A 21,269-nucleotide genomic window follows, 5' to 3' on the forward strand; every position below is an offset into this window, starting at 1 on the left:
GTGTGTTGTATATAACAATTTTTGAGAAAAACAATAATGTACAATTACATATCTTATTTTCGTATTATAAATTTCCGATTATAAAATTGTCAATTGAACTCAAGTATTATTAACAATATAGTCAGTTTTCTTTATTCTAAGTTTTCTATATTTAATCAACTTTTTCTCTTATGTTGACACTTTAGTGACAAATGAAAGTATCAGCACTATATTAAATTACAAAAAGTGATTGAAAACAACTATATATTTTCTAGTTTTGGTTATTAGAAAAAGAATTAAGATTAAAAGAAAACCTTTAAAATGCTTAGATTCTTCTGAATTTTAGAATAAAGAAAGTTGACTGTAAATTCACATTCTTAGAAAATTAATAACAATATTAGTAACAATATTTCAGTCACTAGGATGTGCGTTGAGTCGAAGTCATTCCAACAATATTTCCAAGATATTGACTAATGCCACTTGCCTCGGCCTTCAATCGAAATCCATGAGGTCCATAAGCTTTACAAAATATATTTCGGAGGCAACGTAATCGTTCTCTACGTCTAAAGTAAAACATTTTAATGTAATCGCATATATATATATATAAAATTAACATAAAAAATTTATATTGAAAACTCACTGTATAGACGATACATAAGCAACAACTTCGTCGTCATTTGTGTTCACATTTCCTTGTAATGTGCGTGGAGTTGTGCAAGCTGCACATGAAGGCTTACAATCTAAATCAGGAATTAATAGATTGTCCATATGAGCAGCATTAGCAGACGTGGAACCGCACAGACTACCTGTCCCTGTTACCAGCTGCCACGAGTCGCCTGAAGATGTTGAATCGTTTCGTTGTCGTATCCGTCTAGAATTATGCGGTGTGGGAACTCCAATTGGAGATGTACGATTTGCGGGGAAAGATAATCGCGATCCTTGATCGATATCATCCTCTTTATTTGGAGACACATTAAGTGTCCCAGATGTAATAGTCCTATAATAAGTATAGATATGTATAAAAGTTTGATTGGAATATCAAGTAATATTTGATAATTTAACAACAGACATTTAACAATATTACATATAATTTTAATTAGCTTAAATATTATATATATATATATATTTTTTTTTAAATATTTTTTGGCAATAATGCTTAAAAATAAATATTTAAAATAATTACATATTATTTCGAGAATCATCTTGATCCAAATTATCAAAAAATACAGCTGTTGGTTCACCATCTTCACTGTTTTGTTCGATAGAACTAGATGAACTGAAATTAGGAGCTGAAATAAATTCAAACGATTCGCCGCTTATCGTGTAACTTTCCAATTGCGAATCGCTAAGCCTCGACTTTTTCTCGTAACGTTTGTGTATACTGAAGTGTTCAGTTTCAATATATTTTAAGAAATCAAAGCAAAAGAAGAATATCTCTTCTCCTTTATTTAATCGATCTGCTAAATCGTGTCCAAAAAGTAGCCAATCATAGGCGATAGTGTAATAAAGTAATTGATACGAATTTAATGTCTTATGAATTACTCCATCAGCCCACAGACTAATTCTTAATAATGAAATAAATAACGGTGTACGGTCCCAACCTATAATATAATACATAATTAACTTTATTAGAAAAATATTTTTTAGAAGTTTTAATAGAAAAGTATATGTACAATATATTTTACAATGTCTATCCTTACCTGAGATGCAGTGAATCAATATTCCGTTATTATTATCGCTCAAATATCTTAGTATTAATTTTAAATAGTTCTGTGTTAATTTGACTAGATCCCATTCTGTATATTTATCCCAGTTGATTCGTAATTGACTGGAGAAGGAGTCATCAGGTACATAGATTGGCGCGTCTACATAATCCTGACACCAGTTAAATACCAAACCCTTTGATCGATAATCTTGGTCTCTAAATTCCTTGAAGAATTCACATCCAGGATATGGCAGTGAAATGAGGTTAAAATCGCTGTACCTTCTTTCTTGGTCTACCTTCTCCGACGAAGTTACGCTGAGTACCGAACAAAAGAGTTCTGTTTAAGGGCCTCTAAAAGTGGATTCATAGAATAAAACAGACTGCTCAGGCTAAGAACTATTATTATGGAACTCGACTGTTTGTAAAGATGGTCATCTTCTATATTGGAATAGTTATTGTTTATTGTATATGCAGTTTTCTTTTCAAAACTAATGTTTCATCTTAAACATTATTATTACAAAATGTAATCTTCATTAGACCTATCTTTTAATTATTTAGTGAAATAGTCTTAATATAGAGCCGTCTTTTTTGTCTTGTATATATTTTCATTATATAGAATTTATATTTCTTTAAAATTGTAATAACTATATTATTAATTATATAACTAATTTTACATTAATTGAACAAAGCTTAACAATTAAATAATTCCGTTTTTTCTTTTTCCTTTAAACATTTACTCTTTAAAAAATACAAAAATACAAAAAAAAAAAAAAATTATATTAATAATATCCTTACGTCATTCCATATTTGACCTTCTTCTTTTCAACCATGAAATCAATGATGGTTCCTACATTAAGAGTCTTCAGGAGTTCTATATCATAAAATCTAAATTTATTTTTCATATCAATTTGCTTCGAATCTTCTGTAATTTCCCCAGCAACTTGCGTTAGATTTTTGTCTACCAATGGAATTGACGTTGTAGAACTGCCACTAGCTAGACTAGCTAGATTAGTTAGACTAGATATGTAATCTAATCCTGCTCTGCCAAGTATTTCTGGGCTAACAGATAATGTTGCAGATCTGCATACGTGCCTACTCTTGTAAAGTATCACTGGCGCTGGGAATCTTGAACGACATCTGGCAAATCTTGATTTTATTATCAATTTCTTAACTTTGTTCTTTACATATATGTTTTCGGATATACTATCTTGTATATGCGGCGCTGGCAGTGGTGAATCGCATTTTCTTGAACTTCGAATTTTTTCATGTTCTAATATTATAAGATATCTAGGATAATGTCCACAGAGGCTGCCTTCGCTGTTGTCGATTGTGTAATATTCATAATCGAAAGATGCGAGCAGCATACATCTTTGCATAATTTCTTGAGTCTGTAAAAATATATATCATTAATTCTCCAAAAAATTTAATAATAGTAGTGAGCACAATTATAAAATATATTTATAGAACAATTACTCTAACATCTGCATCCTTGGTCTTATAAGTGTTCTTTGCAAAATATGTAATAAGGTTTTCTAAAGTATCTATATGAATATCAGTCATGATTTTTTGTAGTTAAATGTGTTCTCCAACTTGCTGTAGAAATCTTCTCGAGGAGGCACTAACTTCTTGCAACTATTATAATCAAACTCACAAGGCGTTATCCATTGGCCAATATCTTACATGGCAGAGACATGACACAAACATTAAATTTAAGGTATACACACATTCCGCATACAGAGTTTGAGTACACAACATTGCAAATTGACATAAGTCAAATTCTTCTTGTGACAATTCATCTTCAAATGTTGACAACACAATCTTTTAATACATATGTATATAATGGAATATTATTTTTGTACATGTGTTAATAGTTTTACTTATTGACGTATGTTTTATCACTATATATTAAATTTTCTTTAAAAATATATTTTCTCCTACCCATATATATGACTATTATCTTATACTTACAATTGATCAAATATTTCAAATTATGGAATCTATTTGTAATAATTAATATAAACAATGCAAAAACTTTAAAACATTATATATAAAATGTTTGCAAAGTCTTTGCATATACATATGTGTATATAAAACTTGTTTGCTTGTATTATTCAACTACAAGAGATTTTCAATTAAAAACTCCTCTTATTAATTCTCCTTAAATGTCATTAATTTTATGCTTTTATAATGTAACGAAAAAATAGAGAAAATTGAAATTTCTTTCTACAATGCACTTCCTCCAAGTTTGCGAACTTTGTAACGGTGCTCTTTATTAATCATGAGAAACTAAAATAGCGAAATAATAAATTATTCACGCGACAGAGAAAAACGTGTATAACCTGTCGACACTGCCGCATGTCATCTAAGAGCATGCATTATATTTAAGTCTCCTTGCACACAACGTATTAAAATAAACACTATGATACGCTGGTAAAATTATTATACAACCTTGTGTCTTTGTAATAACGGTGAGACGTATTTTTAGAATTTCGCGTTCTCACAGAAAGAATTCGACGCGAGTACGTATTTTCCACTCCCCCCCGCCCCCCCCGAGAGAATATTCGGAATTTTAATTCAAATATACTCGCGTTGAAAAAATTCTATCTAGCGATATTTCGCACTTTTCGCTGAAGAATGAGATTAAGATCTTTATTCATATTTCGGCACATTAAAATTTTCCTGCGGTGTTTGTCACATATATATAACACACGCGGCGTTATATCTCTCGCGATGTCTCGCGATCACGTTTTCCGTATCGTAATGATATCGTAAGATTACCGTCGGTCTGGGGAGACGCACGCGCCGCGCCTTGTCCCCTTCTCCTTTCCAACCATCATCCTTTCATGGTCATTTCATAATCAACAACAGCGGTGAACAGCAATGTTTCTCACATATGTAAATTTTAGTAGATTCACTCTCGCGGTCGCATCTTGTTGTCACGAATATAAATGTAAACGTTTACGTTTGAAGAACAAAATTACATACTTTTCGTCAAACCGTGTGCGTGATGGCTAAATCGATAATACCGATATTCGATATACCGACAAGTATAATCGAGAGAGCGTACAGTGTCAAACTAGACCTCACGATGACGCCACGTGTACAGCTGATCGGCGGCGCGCGCATGCGCGTCGCGTCTGACGTAACGGACTAAACGGACCGATGGAATCGAACCGACACTCGGAAACGCGGATTCGCGGCTCTTCTCGCAATATGGCGAGCGTACAATGAGAGGCTGTCGCGTCGTGCGTGCCTCGTCGGCGCTGTCTCGCGGGTTACAGTGACGTGATCACATATACGTACGAACATTGTCGTAATATGGTGTCTCGTGACTCGTCGTGGCGCGTCGTAAATCGGCGACGCGCGCCTCTCGCGTGAAACTACGCGGGGGTCGAACGGACGACCTTTTGCGGACGTGGGGTAGAAATCCACGAGCGTAACGTTTTTCGCGTCGTATACGACGGGAGTGCGAAGGCCCCGCGCGCGCGCGCGCGCGAGACCGCGGTCGGTGAAAGTAAACAAATAGTTATGAGCGCGATCCTGGACGGCGAGGCGGCGCCGCCGCCGCCGCCGCCGGGCACGCTTCTGGACCCCGACGTGGAGGGCATCCTCGAAGAGAAGAATCAGCTCATCAGCCGCCAGTATGCCGAGATCGAGAGGTTGCAGCGCGAGCTCGCTGAAGTCGTCGGCGAACGGGATGCTCTACTCTGCGAGGTGTCAAAATTTAAGTTCGAGCGCGAGATGACCGATCTCAAGCGTCTGCAGGATGACAGGTACGTGATGCGTCCGCTTCGTTCTTCCTTTTAATCCTCTGCTTTGCAAAAGGAAGAAAATTTCGATGGTCGAGATTGAAATCTCTCGATCATTCGGATATACTTATATGTTTTTTTTTCTCCCCGATACATATATCTTGCGGTACTTTTTCTACTCAATCTTTTTCTTTTCTTTCATAACACGTTTGTGTGTACGTTTTTTTTCTTATTGCGAACGTAGAAACGTGTAACACAATTTCGTAGCTGTGAAAAGAAAAAAATAGATTCTGTTAAGGTGAAATTAATTTACCGGCGAAAAAGTGGCCTCCATATTTTTTCTTCACGTTCACAATAATGTTAATCCTCGTTTGCGTACAAACCTACGCCTTTTATACCTTAATAAAATAAACATATAGCCGCGTGGTCTTTTTGATCGAATAAAGAAAAAGGTACGAGCCTTGAAGCTAACAAAAGAGAGATCTGCCCATTTATTCGCATTCTTTTACTGTTTAAAGTGAGATCAATAAATCAAAATGTGATGAAAAATAGCTAAATTTGTAGAAATTCATATCTGTTTTTACTTAAACGAAACATCAGAAATACAGAAAATTATAGCATATGACGTTTCTTCCTTTTAATTCTGCTTTTCAAGTAAGAGAAAGAAGTTTAAGGTAGGCGCAGAAATTGTGTAACTAAAAAGGGCGGATCTATCGTATCCTTTTCCCGCGCGTTTTTTTCCTTCGAAAGTGTGCACCGATTTATTCGCGACTCGCTTTCATATCCACGCGTTTCATTTTTCGTTTTTCATTTTCCAGTTTTCGTGTAGGTCCACCCTAGTTAGAGCATCTAGCGCGAATTGTGTTAGGAGGGTGTTCACCCTTCCGCGAATCGCAGGACATGTAACGTTGCTCTCCTCCACCCTTCTCACCACCCTCAGAAAAAGCCATCAAATATCAATCACCGCGAGATTGATATTGCAGCAGCGAGCGTGCAATCACGTTTTCGTATAAATTCTCTGGCAGTTATATCATGATGCGAGTGAATTGACGTGATATCCATGAACTGAAGGGCGCAATTCGCGTACGCAACGAAATGTGATATGTTCCTCGTTAGATTGACTTTCTATTCGGCAATGTTGCTGTATTTTTGGTCGATCATCAATCGAATTTTGATCAATGTTGTTAAGCAACATGCATCATAAGTTGTTACAGCACAAACAATTTTTTTTTCGACGATTAAAAAATATGGTTAAAAAAATATAAATCAATCCAAAAAATAAAGTGAAAAAGATATCTCTTTTTTCATATTTCTAGCTATATTTTTCATATTTTTTTATTAAAAGTTTCGATTCTATTTCTCAAATAAAAAACTAACACGTGTTTATAGTTGTTCATCGTTGCTGGAATATGCAAGATTAATGCGTTTAATATCGTATTTCCTATTAATAATAATTAATTCCGCGATGATCCTTATCGGAAATGTTGAGAAAGATTATCACTATTTGAATTTTCAACATTGCGTATATCTCTAGATGAGTTTTAAATTACAATGTTATCGAAGTAATGTTTATTCGACGTTAATCGAAGTATGTAATTTTTATTTAATTTCTCTTCCTCAAAGTTCCCCCGGTTCTCATTTTCAAGTTGCCACTCTCAATGTGTCGAAAACTATAGGTGGCTCAAACATTTCTCAAGGGAAAAATTTAATTTAAACATGCACGAGGCTATTATAAGGAATAAAACGTGTTCCTGATTATTTTGAAAGACGCTTTTCATTTACTTATCGTTTTATGAACGACATGAGAATCATCGCGTCGATGAGTAGCCATAATGATTCGTCATTCCGTTAAGTTTAGCCGTGTGTTTTATTTCATTGTCATTTGTGTACATTGACGTATCCTATTGGATGTTTAATGTGCTGTCGCGTACAACATCGTGTCGATAATACGTGTTATTAAAGCGAATGTGAAACCGACAACGCTGTTATCAATGTTACAAGCGCGTACAACAGACAAATTGATAATCTATGACAGACGGGGGAGGGAAGATACCTTGCGTTGTGTTCGTGTCATCGAATTACAGATAGACTGCGCTAACGCCTAGTCGATAATGCGATACGCGTTTATCCGATGTGTATGTGAAGTGTCGCGGAATATATTATAATTTAACTCCGCGCACAGAGTTTATCTCGTATCCTCTTCGCATATTGTGAAATCATATGCAACGGTAAAAAAACGGAAATTTTGTACACACGATTGAACTATTGATGGAACGTGACAGTAAATTGAGATAATAATTATCGATTGAACGATTTAACTTAATTTGCAATGGTTTATTTTGGCATCTTATTCCAAATTTTCAATTTTCAGAAAGAAAAACTTCGGATTTGAAAGTATCATAAGAAGCCACATGGCATAAATAATCACAAGTGTAGCAAATAATTTAATAAAATAATTATTTTGTTACCATATAGTACTATGATATTAGAAATAAGAATTTTTGTTTAATAAAGTTTTGTGAAAAATATATTTCCTTTGCTCTATGCATATCATGTTTAATTTAACCGCACTTTACAAAATCATATTATATCTTAATAAGAATAACTTAAATGCGCACAAGTCACGCTCATAAGCGTTGTATTCCCCTAATGCATTGCCGTGAGAGTATACACGTAGGGAGTAGACATACAACGAGACACAGTAAAGTAATCACACACGTATCGTCCATCTGGAAGAGAGTAAAGCCCGACGCGTAAGACGGTTCCCACAAGATAGACTCTAGGAAGGATATAACTGTGATACGTGTCGTTACGCACAGAGTATGTTGTAATAATAATTAACAATTACATCGGGTACTTTGTAATTCCTTATAGCTTTTCTGCTATCATCAATCTTTGTCATGACAGTTCCCAGATACATAATTTTCCTCGTACATTTTTCCTGATTCGATATCGTCGACCAAAATTTTTTTTTAATTTTCTCTGCGCGCCAGAGAAATTTATATGCACATTCCGTAGCACTTTGTGGTTAAAATCTTTTTTTAAATGCATTTGACATTATTTCTATATACTATATTTTTGAACTTTATATTGTGTAATAGTATATTATATAATAGTTATCCTATAATATTTATAAACAATATATATAAATATGTTACATTTAAAAGTATTATATAATTTTTATATTTTTAAAAATATTTTTATTAAAAAAATATTAAGAATTTAATATACATATTTTTTCAGTATAGTATAAATCATATTTTATATATATAATTTATTTAAAAATTCTTTTAATAAATTATATATATAAATATAAAGTATTATTTATAATACAGTTGAAAAAAAGTATATTAAATTCTATATGTATATTTTTTTTTCTCTCTCTCTCTCTCTTTCTCTCTCTTTCTCTTGCGTTTTACTACTGTAATATAAAGATACATGGTCTCTCAGCTGACATCAGTTTGTACGGGTTTTAAAAAGGGAAAATCAGACAGTGTAAAAATAAATGCTTAGTAATCGTGGTGGTAAAAAAGAGATCTTTAGAACTGTCCGAAGCAGTGACCTTGAAGCATCTTATTGACCTGCTAGGAGATCTCTTCTTCGCTTTGAATCCGTCCAACTTTTTACGCTCGTGATTTAATACATCTGGGTTGCAGAGAACCGGTCCTTCCTGCCCCCGAAACTTTTCACGTGTCTGTGTGAGCTCTTTATCTCGCGCTCCCAATTGTGTATATCGTATATCGTAGAACGTGCACGAAACTACTGTTACTCGCAAAATGCTAATCGAGCAAACACGTGTGTAACGCAAATGACGCGTTTGATTTATTCCTAAATTGTGTCGGCGCTTTTCGGGCCACCTGAGAGAAAAGAGAAATATTTTTTTTTTTTCTGTGTAAAAAGCGCATAGCTTTGCGTGGTTATTTCGTCCGTAAAAAGGAATCACGAATATTCGATTGCAATATTATTGCGACGAGGTCGACCGGTCATGCCAAATATATCCCGCACATAATTGCGGTTGCCCTCGTATATACGATTTGGAGGTTGGGCGATATTTGACACAGATTTGGGCACTCGCTCTCGCGATGCATCCGGTATACCTATTGTTTTCAGCAATTTATTGCGCTTGACGTCGGAAGTATCATACAATATTTTAGACCTTTGTGTTTTCAACGAAATTCTCCTTCTCTCTGCATGTTTCTCGATAAGTAATTAATTTCTAACATCTCATTGTACTCCTGCGCATCTTATTTTTAATTTTATCAGCTGCGCAAATAATTTTTCTCGGGCAAGTCTCTTCCCTTTTGACGTCAATTCTCTTATCAAGGTTAAAACATGAAATGAAAGGCAGTGCGATTTCTGTAAATTTATTTATTATTCTCGTGAAAAAAATCCAAGATATAATAAATAATAGAATAAATTATATATATATATTTTTTTTTTTACTTGAATAATCTGAGGATTTTTATAAAAGTATGACGTGATGAGCAGATAATTCGTAAACGTTAACAGATTATAATTAAAATTAATGTTTAATTTTATTCAGATTATACAAAATATAAAAGATGCGGAAGAATTATTCTCACACGAATAAAGATACACGAGTATGACTCATCTGTTTTTCAAGTATGCTTTGTAGTTTCTTGAGGATATTTTTTAAAAGGAAGATGCTTTTTCAGTCAATTTTACTTATTTTGCAACAAATCGATTGCGGTGAACATCTGTCAAGGATTTCCTCGTCTATAGCGACATGGTCACGTCATGGAAAGACGTAATACTTGGTTCGAAAAGAGATTTATATTTTCTAAGAAGTGACTGCGAACGTTCGCTGTCTCAACAACGCTCTCTTCTTTTACATCTGGTACGAACATGTTAAAAACGAGGGTCTCGTATACAACATCCTCACACTCGAGCTTACTAAACGGCGACAAGAGTTTTCCTATAGCTTCGTACAATGTCTCTTGTACAAAAGTGGTCGTAGATTTTTTTTTTTTTTTTTTTTTTTTTTTTCTTCTAAAATGAGAGAACATCTTTTCTCTTCTTTGCTCGCGCGGCGATTTTTCCACAATTATTCCTGCAAGTTCTGTGGATATTTAAACTTTTCTGATTATTTTAATTATTTGAAATTATTTTAATTACGTTCATGATCGGTTTAACTAGGCCCTCTGAGAGTATTCGACATATATGATGGTAAAATTACGCTTAAGGTCATGCGATTCTTCTCGTTGTGCTGATTGCATCCTACGAAAGCTGTTTTGCTCCGCTTGCTCTTTTTGTCTCCGTTGAGTAACATTTAAACGTCGATTGACTCTTGATCGCCTTTATCGGATGTAGGCAAGGCTTTCACGACGGTTCCAAAGTACAGTTTCGATCTTCCAATGAAACGATTAGTTGCGCCCGTTGCGTGACTAATTGGTGTCGGTTAGCATAGACGGTCGCGAAATCGCTAATCATCAACGTAATGCATATGCGTAGGAAAAATATACATGCATACAGAGATAGAGAGAAAAAGAGAGAAAGAAAATGAGCAAATATTTTTATTGTCGTCGCCTGGTGAGAGGATTGCATTTTCTCTTTCTTTTTCACTCATTTATTCTCACTCTGACAACGACGAAAATAGTTTATTTTCTCGTGGACCACTGCAAAGAGAACTTTAGACTTTTAATCCTGCTTTTCTCTTTTCGCGTCGCACGAGACAAGGTATTATACTTTGCTTAATTGAAATCAGTTATTTGCGGGACTTGCAAAGCGTCAAATATAACAGCACATTGTACATTTTAAATTAAAAAATCCTTTAATTTTAATTAACAAATGTTTTTTCCACATTCAACTAATTTATTGCGATTGACGTTCAATAATTGCGATCGGTGTAATCTCCTCATGACGGTTCTAAAGAAACATTTGTGTAACGTAAAATTAGTTTCTGTCATAAAAAGATTAATTTCATCTGAAATTGTATTGCGAATTAAATTCACAGTCCTGGAGTTTCTGTCAATTAACGTTTTTTAGCGACGAAGATTCGAATTTGCCGTATGAATCGTACAAACAGACGTAAGTAGACTAAACAAGCTACGTACGCGATTCGTATTCAGTACAAATACGAAGTCGAACGAAAAGAAATCGATTTAACGAGAAATTGGAAATTCTTTTCGTGCGACGTGACTAGTAGCAGGCGTGGTAAATCGCATTACCAGATAAAGCAGGTTCAGCATTTCGGCCAAGGTTGTCATTCGCAGCAACGGAGCGTCACTGCCACTACTGTCACTACCTTACATCCTCGCAAGGTACTTGCAATCAGTTCAGAATGTGTGTATGTGTGTGTATGAAATCGTTACCTCGTAGCTGTCCAGTGGCGCTCAACTAAATATTTAAAACAAGTGCCCCCATGAATGAGTGAATTGAAAGTTCAAGGGAAATCTCTTTTCGTTTCATGCAAAATTTTTTATGTGCTCGAGAACTTACTATTTATATCTAAAGGGATCGGATGTCGGAGTCTGGAGAGAGAAAGAGAGAGATCTCTATGGACTCCGATTCACTTATGCGCTTCTATAGATAGCCGGTAGACCACACGGACTAGAGAGTCTAAATCTAAAAAGCTTCTTCCCCGTTTACCACCACTTTTAAACTCTCCTAGGGCTCTCTTTGTCTCTTACGCTAGAAGAAGGCGTAGCGTGTTTATTCGACCGCGGTCTGAATAGATAAAGCACGCGTGCACCGATCGAAACGTCTCTACCGAAAGGTCGATAAACGGAAGCCGGGTCTCTACAAGCATCGATGTATGAAGGACTAAAAATGCAAATTACACGCGGAACCGACACGTCGCGTTATTTGACACGTGCAGAGAATCTTTACGTCATCGCCTCACCTCCCTCCCTCGTCCGTCTATTTCTCAAGGTATCTCCGTATCGAGTCGACCAAGTTATATCATCGTACAATGTTGCTGCACGGGCAAGTAGCAACTGACAATCGATAGAAATGGACCGCTTTGTACGATTTCCCGACCGTGTCGTGTGACTACAATGTCTTGAATTTCTCGACGACGACTGTCTGAGATGGACGGTGATTTAAATATGGAAATAGGGCACGATATGCTGCTTCGACCCTCCTTTCTGCGACTAAATCACATACAGATGTCTGTATAATACATTAGATTTTTAATGTCAGATTGTGAGGCTCATCGCGGACAAAAAGATATGTGTACATTATATTACATTTTTATTCAATACGCTCAGAATCAGTTATACATATATTTTTTGATACATTGTATAAGACTAAAAAATAATACTTTTTTTTTAATATTTTTATTTTGCTATTTGAAAGTGCTTTTTTCTACATTTATAATTATTCGCGACAGTATAATGTTGAAATAATGTTTCTCGCTACAGTGACTTTTGCGGCCATTGCGAGACGGTCAAGATTTTATTATATAAATTCTTTACACTTCGCGTGTAGAGAGAATCACGGTAAAGCACAGCAGGCTTAACCGCGTTACTTTTATTCCGTGCTAGCAGGATTCATGCTGCACACAAGGTGGGGCACATAGGGCTGGGTTACCAGCCCCGGTGTGTTGTGAGCTAAATGGATCGCGGTCTCTCAAAGCTACCATCCGTCTCTTGGTCGAAATATTGCAACGGGGCCACTACTATCGATTACTGATTGAGAGTACATAGCATATTTTGGCTCGCGCTTACTCGGATAGTATGTGACCTGCGCGCGAATCTGGAACGCTCCAAACTGACAAGTACGGTGACAGATGCCTCGATGACCGGTTGATAAACACTTATAAGGAAACTCTATGTCTCTTTCCTAATACAATCAACATGGAGCACGCGAAATTGTACGGCACGTATGTCGACTAACCGGGCGTTCCGTAAATAACCGTTCAAATATGGCGACGTATATGTAAATATGTACAATGTGTGCGTGTATTTATTCCCTAGTAAAAACTTTATATTTTTATAACCGCATAAAAGAATTTTTCTTCCATACAAGAAATTATAAATTGAAAAATCAACAAATTATAATTATACAAATTTTATTCATGATTTTAAAATTTTATCTATGATTTGACATATTAGATATATTTTCCACAGTAAGAATTCCGTTACAAAATAAGTCGGAAAATAAGGTCAGACTATTCATTTGTATTTCCGAGGAGAAAAAGAGTCGAGAAAGCTCTCCTGGGGACTATTCACGTCGTGAGGGTTTTTATAAGGAAGGTTTTATTTTTTTATTTTAACGCACATTAGTCGCGTCCTTTTGTTCTTTATTTTACCAGACATCCCACAGTTTACGACCAGCTTCTCAAACTCGACGAGCTATTGACAACCGAAACGGTAGCGATATACAAAAGTAAGAGACAAGTGTGATAAATCACATCAAATTCTTCAGCCATCACAGTCGTATTACGCGTCTCGCTGGATGGTTTATGTCGTAAAACGCAGTCTACAATGTATGTGTGTGTATTCTGTAAAGGCAGACTCGCGTACCGTTTATACAATGCGCGAACTGAAGCGTCGAAAGATTTCTATCTGCGGCAGATACGTTGTACAGTGTGGCAGAGTTGCTGAATAGAACAGTTCTTGCAGTTTCATTGACGCTATAAAATCGATACTTGCTGTGTGATTGCCCCGTCTCGCTAACAATAGCGTTGCAACTTTGCGCGAGGAGAAAAAAATTAATAAATATGGTCATTTAATCTATATAATCTTTATTAAAAAAAATAGAAAATATTGTCGTTATTACATTTACGAAATAAGCGAAAGATATTTTGCATCTCAATTAATCTATGATTCATCGAAACATTTTTATTCGACGCTTTTTATTTTTATTCAATCTCTTTTTTCCACTTTGATATCTTATTCTGTGTTCTCGTTATTTTTTGTTGAATACAAAAACTTAACAGTTCACCTTTGCAGTGGTAACTTTAACGATTCATTTACCTTCATTCGACGTGGGCAGAAATTGCTGTAGTTGCAACAGAAGTGAGTCGCTTTTGGTTTTGAGAATAGGGTTGAAACGAGCGAGGGAGAGAGAGAAAGGTCGTGAGAAGGGTGGAGTGTCCTCTCTGTAGCGACGTGTAATTATACGTGTGCTTTAATGTCTTTGGTCACGCGAGTGCCAAGCACGTACTGTCCATCTCTTTTTCTTATTGTAGAATAATACAGCCAACGCAATTTCCCCCTTTCTTTTATTAATATTATATATGACAATATAAATGTAAATTGAAAAATCGGTTTCAAGTAATTGTGTATATTAGAAGTATTTCACATACACGCATAAAATATTAATATGACTACTATTATTAACCATGCAATTCGTTTTAATAACTTTTGTGCGTGTGAATATCAACGGTTGAGTTTTCCGGTTTCCGCAGATAAAGAGAAATGTATGCTTCGCATCAATCGTCGCGATTCCATCTTTGTGCGCCTGCAACGTAAAAGTCCGAGTTTATGGAAATTTTCAACTCTTCAACTCTCGTTTTTATTACTCGGCTCCCACAATTGGACGTGCGCTACCTCGAATAGGATCGTGTCTAGCCGGCAATTAATGCGCCCGAGAGAGCTTTTCCGGGGATGACGACGCGAAGAGGAGAGACGCACCGGTTTTTCATCTCGATCTCGCACGTGGGAGAGGGAAAGGGATGCGTAGCTCTTTTCCTCACGAAAGAGAGGGACGTCGCGACGCGAGGAAGAGAGCGAACGTTGCGTACGAGGAATAGGAGATGGATAAAGGGAGAGAGAAGCTGGGCGAGAGATTCGTGGGGACAAAGGGACGTTCGTCGGGACGGCGCAGACTCGGCGAACGCGGGCGTCCCGACGCCCTTTATATCGCGATGCCTGCCAGTAGTCCTCTAACGATTCACGTCGTACTCTCCCCATTCACGCGCATCGCGGAAAAACGGCGCCGGCCCTCATCACCCTCATCTTCCCCACCCACGGGCTCTCCTTTCGTCCTCTCTCTCTTTCTCTCTCTCTTCTCCGGTGTGTTCTTCGCCTATTTTTCTACGCGAAATTCGTTTTTCGACCGTGCGAGCGGCGTCGCGTGTAGTGTGCTTGTTACACGCGATTGCACGCGCGTTGCGTGCGCGCTGATCGCGCGCGTGTGCGCGTGCCAAGTGCAACGACGCGTGTGCGTCATAGGGTCCCTCTCCAACATATAGACGGCAGGCTTTGGGAGGTGTTGAAAGTTGCCTCGGTTACTCTTCGAGCAATAACATCCAGGTAAATATATGCGTAAATTTTCATGTAGACGATAACAATAATTAATTCTCTCGTTAATTAAGTTCCGATTTTTTATTGAGTGTCTCTTAATTTCTAATCTTTCTTTCACCGTTTATCGAGCGATTCGCTTATGCTCGATGTCTCGAATGAGTATCGAATTTTTATAGTCGCGACACCCACGAAAATAAAATACCGTTCAGCCTGAGTGCACTCTCGGACGCCCACGCGTATACCCGGTGCGCGCGAGAGTGCATCGCGCACCGGGAGATGCAGATTTGCACGGTAACGTCATGACAAGAGTTGTGAATGGTGGTGCGACCTTGCGGTTGGAATGCAAAGTGTGCTGAATCGGCAACAAGAATCGTGCAATCACTGGATAAACCGACGTAAATCGACTTTGTACTACTACTACTACTACTACCACGTGTTGCAATTATTCGACGCGTATTGTTGTAACACGATGACCTTATTTCTCGTAAATGACAATCTTGCATTTTTCAGACGTCGTATTATTACTTCTTCTCCAGAGACAATTACGATGAAAGCCCGAGCTTATTCGTATTCTCTTCACGCGCATCGCAAAGTGAGTTTTTTTTTTTATTTTTTTTTTTATTTTTTTTATTATACGTATTGTTTTTATTTCAGTTGATTTTTTTTTTTTTTTTTAATTAATATAAAATATTTTGAATAAAACTATCATCTAGCTGTTACTATTTTTTTTATAAAAGTCAAATTTAATTAGAAAAATAGATATTGTTTGCGACAGGGATTTTTATAGATTATAACGAATATATTTACAATATAAATACAAATGCAATAATATTATCGCGCTAACCGTCTGGTTTTGCATGTATAAACTTACAGTGGGACTTTCAGTTTGTTCAAGTGGGCGTCTCTCGCAAAGAGATAGCTGTACTTTCTACGCGTTTTCCACGAGAAATCGTATATCTCATTCGATTAAGATTGACCGGCTCGTTAATTATACATTTTTCTTCTCAGGCTCGCTTGTTATGATGGAGTACGCATACCTATTGTGTATCTTAAGGCGGGAATTACATTACAGTTTAACGACATATTTCTGCCTACGTACTTGAGCACTCACGTGGGTAAACTTAGCATTAAGGGAATGGCCGTTCAAGGCGAGTCTGTACGTGGGTCGAGCGTGAACCGACCACAAATGGTCACAAGACCACGTCGGCGCTGCCGCCATATTGCCAAATTGTCCGTGAATGTTTCCACTATTTCGATTTATTTACCATGTATTATTCGAGGACAGCAAATGTATCCGTTTTATTTCATAATAAATCCTGCTTTATTTCATAATAAATATCCGTAAAATTCCGCTTTAAGAGCAAAACGAACAAATTTGTGCCGAAAGTGTTGGATAAAAAATAAATAAATAAATAAATAAAACCGACCATAAAAGTCAGTAAGTCTCTGATGTTCGCTTTAATGAAATCTCTGGGTGACAAATCTCTCCTCAAGAACTTGTACGGAATTTACGTCGAGTAAAGCTTGAATCTGTGCCAATTCTCCGAGTTCTAGCACGACTAAAACAATTGGACTGTCGCGAAAAAGGGCCAATGTCAATTGCCAAGCGGGTTTCCTGAAATAGGGCGTAAGTTTTATACGTAATTTTAATAACCGTGCGACATTTCGACAATCTAGTCTCGAATCGAAGATTCTTTCGTAGATCTAGAGAAGAGTATTTCATGATGGAATCAAAAATCTGTCAACGAAATGTAGTATAAATTCGAATTAATAACGCAATAAGAATTAACGCAAATACGTATCTACACGCAGCCGGCATTGTTTCGGTTACTGTGCTATTGATTTTTTGCTGTTTGTTACGTCGACCCCACGCACGACCCTTCGACGATTCCGCACCCTTCTGAATCATTCAGCATTTACTTCTGCCGGTGGCGGCAGTAACAGCCCTCTTTAATAGGAACGAGGCGGTCTTGCGTGCTATTCCGTGCACACGTTCCGCTAATTTTGATCGAAATGACTCACGCACGGATAACGACGGTGACTCGCACGTGTCATTTATTATGTCTGCACGATTCCGCAAAATCCCTGACGCCAAGGTATCTATTTCGTGAACGAAATACACGGAATGCTCAATTTCTAAATTCGAGACTGCGAGAGGAATCGCGAAAATATATAATCAGATCGATGTGAATGACTGGCTACAACGTGGAAAATATTCAACGGCTACTTTCGCTGTAACATGCGGAATGGAACGTATGTTATATGTCGTGGCGAGAAAATTTATTGTCGTTGATAATGTTTTTTTTCTTTTTTATTTTCTTTAGCGCGCGAGTTGAAGAACCAAGTATGAAGGTTTTATGGGAAGCTTTCCACTTTTTTTATTACATCGATCTGTTTTAGGGCTCTGACAGGAATATATGTGTATACCCCCATATGGTCGTCATACATCACAAAATCGTCACGGTACGATACGTACGATACGTATAGTACATGAAGATCACTGTTACTGATTACTGCCACGTCGTACAGTGCTCGATAACAGATCGATGACAAAGGGATAAAAATATATGTCGTTTTGCTTTCTTGGAATCTTCACTCAGATTGCGTCATAGCGGGAAGAACAGGAAATCTAGTGGGCGTATAAATTGGCTGAAAACATGTGCATGCAAAATATTGTGCTTATCGCTGTCAGCATTATAAAAATATCGGACAATACTAATTTACGTTTTGACGTTTTGAAATATTAAAATTTATATGTTAAAAAAAATATATATATATATTAATATAAATATAATAATCATATCATAATTATGTAATATGAAACAAAATACACATATGTAAATAAGTTTCACGCGCGTAACTTAACGTTGATCAATCTCTTTTCTATCTTTGTCATATAAATTTTTATGAAGGAGAATTAAGATTTATCGCGACATCAATGATAAGATATACTTCTCTCATTGAATCTATATATAAATATGACATTATTTCTATCAATCGAGCCTTTTAATATTGATCGCATTCGTACAGATGATTAGCGAAAGATCGATTCATGACATCTTTCCTTTTTACGTACATGGTCCTATCGTATAAGCATAACGATACACGAAAGATAAGATAATGATTCGCAAGAGCCATTGTTTGTAAGTATCGCTGTGATCATTATACTGTATAATTCTCGTGGACATTTGACACTTTTCGATCGTTTAATGTTGAGCACAATGTGTTGTTTTCCAAACGTGTGTTGTAGGAGGGCTCATTACAGGTACATAGATTCTTTTACATTTTTAGCACATACGTACTTTAGATATGCGCGAGTGAATGTGAAATATGAGGTGAAAATAAAATTGATAGCGGTCGTATAACAAAATTTTTGCGAGCACAAAAATCTTGCAGTGTGTACTTAAAAAAAAACATATATATATATATATATATTTTTTTTTTAAATTAATAATACATTTTTATATGTATTAAGTGAAGATTATTATCGTATTTTGTTGATACAGATTAATGTAATTAGGAGCTCTACGTTATTACAGAGACGTTATTTAAAACGTCAAACATTCGCAAGATAATTTTCAACGATGACATATCGAAGTTATTTTATTGCACGCCATAAATTTGCGCGGATTAGTTTATAGCAGGAAGAGCTAGTTTACGCAGAGAGCGCGATAATTAGAAGTTAGCGTAGTGCGTGATGTTGACACTTTGTCTTCGTTCCTGCGTAAGCGGGCAATTGCTATTTTAATTACCGAGAATTAGCTACGGTATGTCGGCAACCGTAATTACTCGAAAGCTGTGTGCGACGCTTTTCATTTCGAGGGAAAATCGAGAATCGGCCAAAAAACGAATGTACGCGATTTATCTGCAAAGTTACATCGAACGATTCCTGGGCGGAGATCCTCGCGGCGGCGATCGGCAACATAAAACGCGCCTCCAGGTACGACTATACTAAGTAATCGCATCGCGGTGAATGGTACGACCGGACTAGGTCAGTCCATAACTATCATAGACAAGGTCGTTTCTCCTATCCTGTTCCTTGAATGCATGGCAATATGCACCGTAATATGCATTATTGCATAGTTTAATGTAGCGAGCGAAGAAGGCAAATGGAACGACGCGCTTGAGGAGGAGGAGGAGCCTTGCGCTTTCGAAAAATTGGCGTCTGGTAATTGCACAGACGTCACAGTCGTGAACAGCCGTGACGTTGAAGCGGCGTTTGAAAGGGATTCAGAAATTACTGGAAATATCGGATTATTTTATAATACCTACGTATATGTCAAAGAGCATATTCTATCGATCGAATCGAAAAATCTCCAATCGAATCAACGACATGTAATCTATGTCGCAAATACTCGCTCTATCGCGAGCAAACATTAAATACGTTATCTATACAAGTTTCTAATACATCAGACAAACATAATAATTATTAATGGATATCAATTAATTTTTTATAATAAAAAACTCCAAATTATTTTAAATTATAAAATTAAATTAAAAATATTTGGAAAAGATCCATAATTTGTATGCCGAGGTTTAATTTAAAATTTTTTTTCGCTAAACTCGCACACACACACACACACACATATATATACGTGAAAGATTATCTACCTCTCTCTCACAAAAAGAAATTATCTTGATATTAAAATACCACGTCCTTTTAGCTTTACACTTACCGCATAATTCGATTCGGGGTACACGGTACTTGGCGCATCTCATAAACGACATTACGCATATTTGAAGAATTTCCGAGCTCGGTAACAAGAGAGATATTAAACGTCATGGGAATCGCTCTCTTCGTTCGCGTAACCGCGACGATGTGTCGGTAGGAAGTGCATAATAGAGCAGAAAGTGAGACAACACAGTTCTCTTCCTGAAAAAGCGATAGCGATGTCGCTGGTAATCCATGGTGAAGAAACAATGGTTCACGTAGGAAATTACGGATCTTACGACTTTTTCACGCGTTACGCGTACACACGCGTATATATATATATATATATATATATATATATATATATATTTTTTTTTTTTTTTGTCTTTATAATTTCTCAAGAAGTAGAACACAGTTTTACCTGATGTACCGCACCGGATACATTAAACGCACTTGCCGTGGATAGACATGCATAATCCGTTCGTTAATGTGGTGATTGCAGATGCCGCATCTGAATACGTTCATAGTCCGTGAGTCAAGTGGATCGCGCGAAAAAAAGGCGTCACATTTTAATAGCGAAACGTACCTACTTGAAAATAATCTTATCGATGCTCTCGCGAGGTGTTCTTTCGGTATGCACATCTGCGCGATAATTGTACATATCTTTCATCATTATATTTACATGTATTAATTGAGGAAAGTATAAAGAGAGTTGAAAAAAATTTTCTGATTACAGAGAGGAAAAAAAAATTCAATGTTCAAAAAGTAGAACTTCTACGTCTATATACATACATAATTCAACCGATTATTGTTCCTCACGAGTACCGATGCTCGTACAAGCGTTGTCGGGTAGTCTATTTTGATGTCAAAAGAGAGAATGTCGAGTGGCCGACTGGAAAGAGCTAAAAGCGTCGTTGACTTGCAGCCAGCTTTGAGAATATTTTCACATCGGCGGAAGAATGCGAATATAAGCG

At 36.6% G+C, this 21,269-nt stretch overlaps 2 protein-coding genes across 10 annotated transcripts in view; one reads left to right on the forward strand and one right to left on the reverse strand.

The window, feature by feature from the left end:
- Position 1: 1 nt before the first annotated feature.
- Positions 2–4,702, reverse strand: Edtp (Egg-derived tyrosine phosphatase). 9 transcript variants are annotated; one of them, XM_072893712.1, is made up of 8 exons: positions 4,133–4,456; positions 3,409–3,480; positions 3,158–3,316; positions 2,480–3,072; positions 1,680–1,999; positions 1,163–1,580; positions 620–976; positions 2–542 (listed from the first exon to the last, which is right to left on the reverse strand). In XM_072893712.1, exons 3-8 carry the CDS (start codon positions 3,242–3,244, stop codon positions 398–400), a joined length of 1,920 nt encoding a protein of 639 aa, XP_072749813.1. In that variant the 5' UTR covers positions 3,245–3,316; positions 3,409–3,480; positions 4,133–4,456; the 3' UTR covers positions 2–397. The 9 variants fall into 9 exon arrangements, with proteins under 9 accessions (XP_072749813.1, XP_072749811.1, XP_072749814.1 ...); XM_072893710.1 differs by having other exon boundaries at positions 3,409–3,502; XM_072893713.1 differs by lacking the exons at positions 3,409–3,480; positions 4,133–4,456 and adding an exon at positions 4,463–4,702.
- A 179-nt stretch (positions 4,703–4,881) lies between these two features.
- Positions 4,882–21,269, forward strand: part of Siz (Brefeldin-resistant Arf-GEF family protein schizo) — a 42,553-nt gene continuing 26,165 nt past the window's right edge. The window contains exon 1 of the mRNA XM_072894975.1: positions 4,882–5,457. Within this exon, the coding sequence (XP_072751076.1) occupies positions 5,213–5,457 (245 nt within the window). The 5' untranslated portion in view covers positions 4,882–5,212. The remainder of the gene's footprint in view (positions 5,458–21,269) is intronic.

This window comes from Anoplolepis gracilipes, chromosome 6 (assembly GCF_047496725.1).
Source record: "Anoplolepis gracilipes chromosome 6, ASM4749672v1, whole genome shotgun sequence".
In the NCBI taxonomy this organism is placed as follows: domain Eukaryota; kingdom Metazoa; phylum Arthropoda; class Insecta; order Hymenoptera; family Formicidae; genus Anoplolepis; species Anoplolepis gracilipes.

Excerpts from the sequence above, each read along its gene's own strand:
- Edtp (XM_072893713.1), bottom strand. The coding sequence starts at position 3,244 with ATGACTGATATTCATATAGATACTTTAGAAAACCTTATTACATATTTT. Across the intron at positions 2,000-2,479 it reads AAGGTCAAATATGGAATGAC|CGTAACTTCGTCGGAGAAGG; the intron begins GTAAGGATATTA and ends TTCGGTACTCAG. Across the intron at positions 543-619 it reads GCTTATGTATCGTCTATACA|ACGTAGAGAACGATTACGTT; the intron begins GTGAGTTTTCAA and ends GTTTTACTTTAG.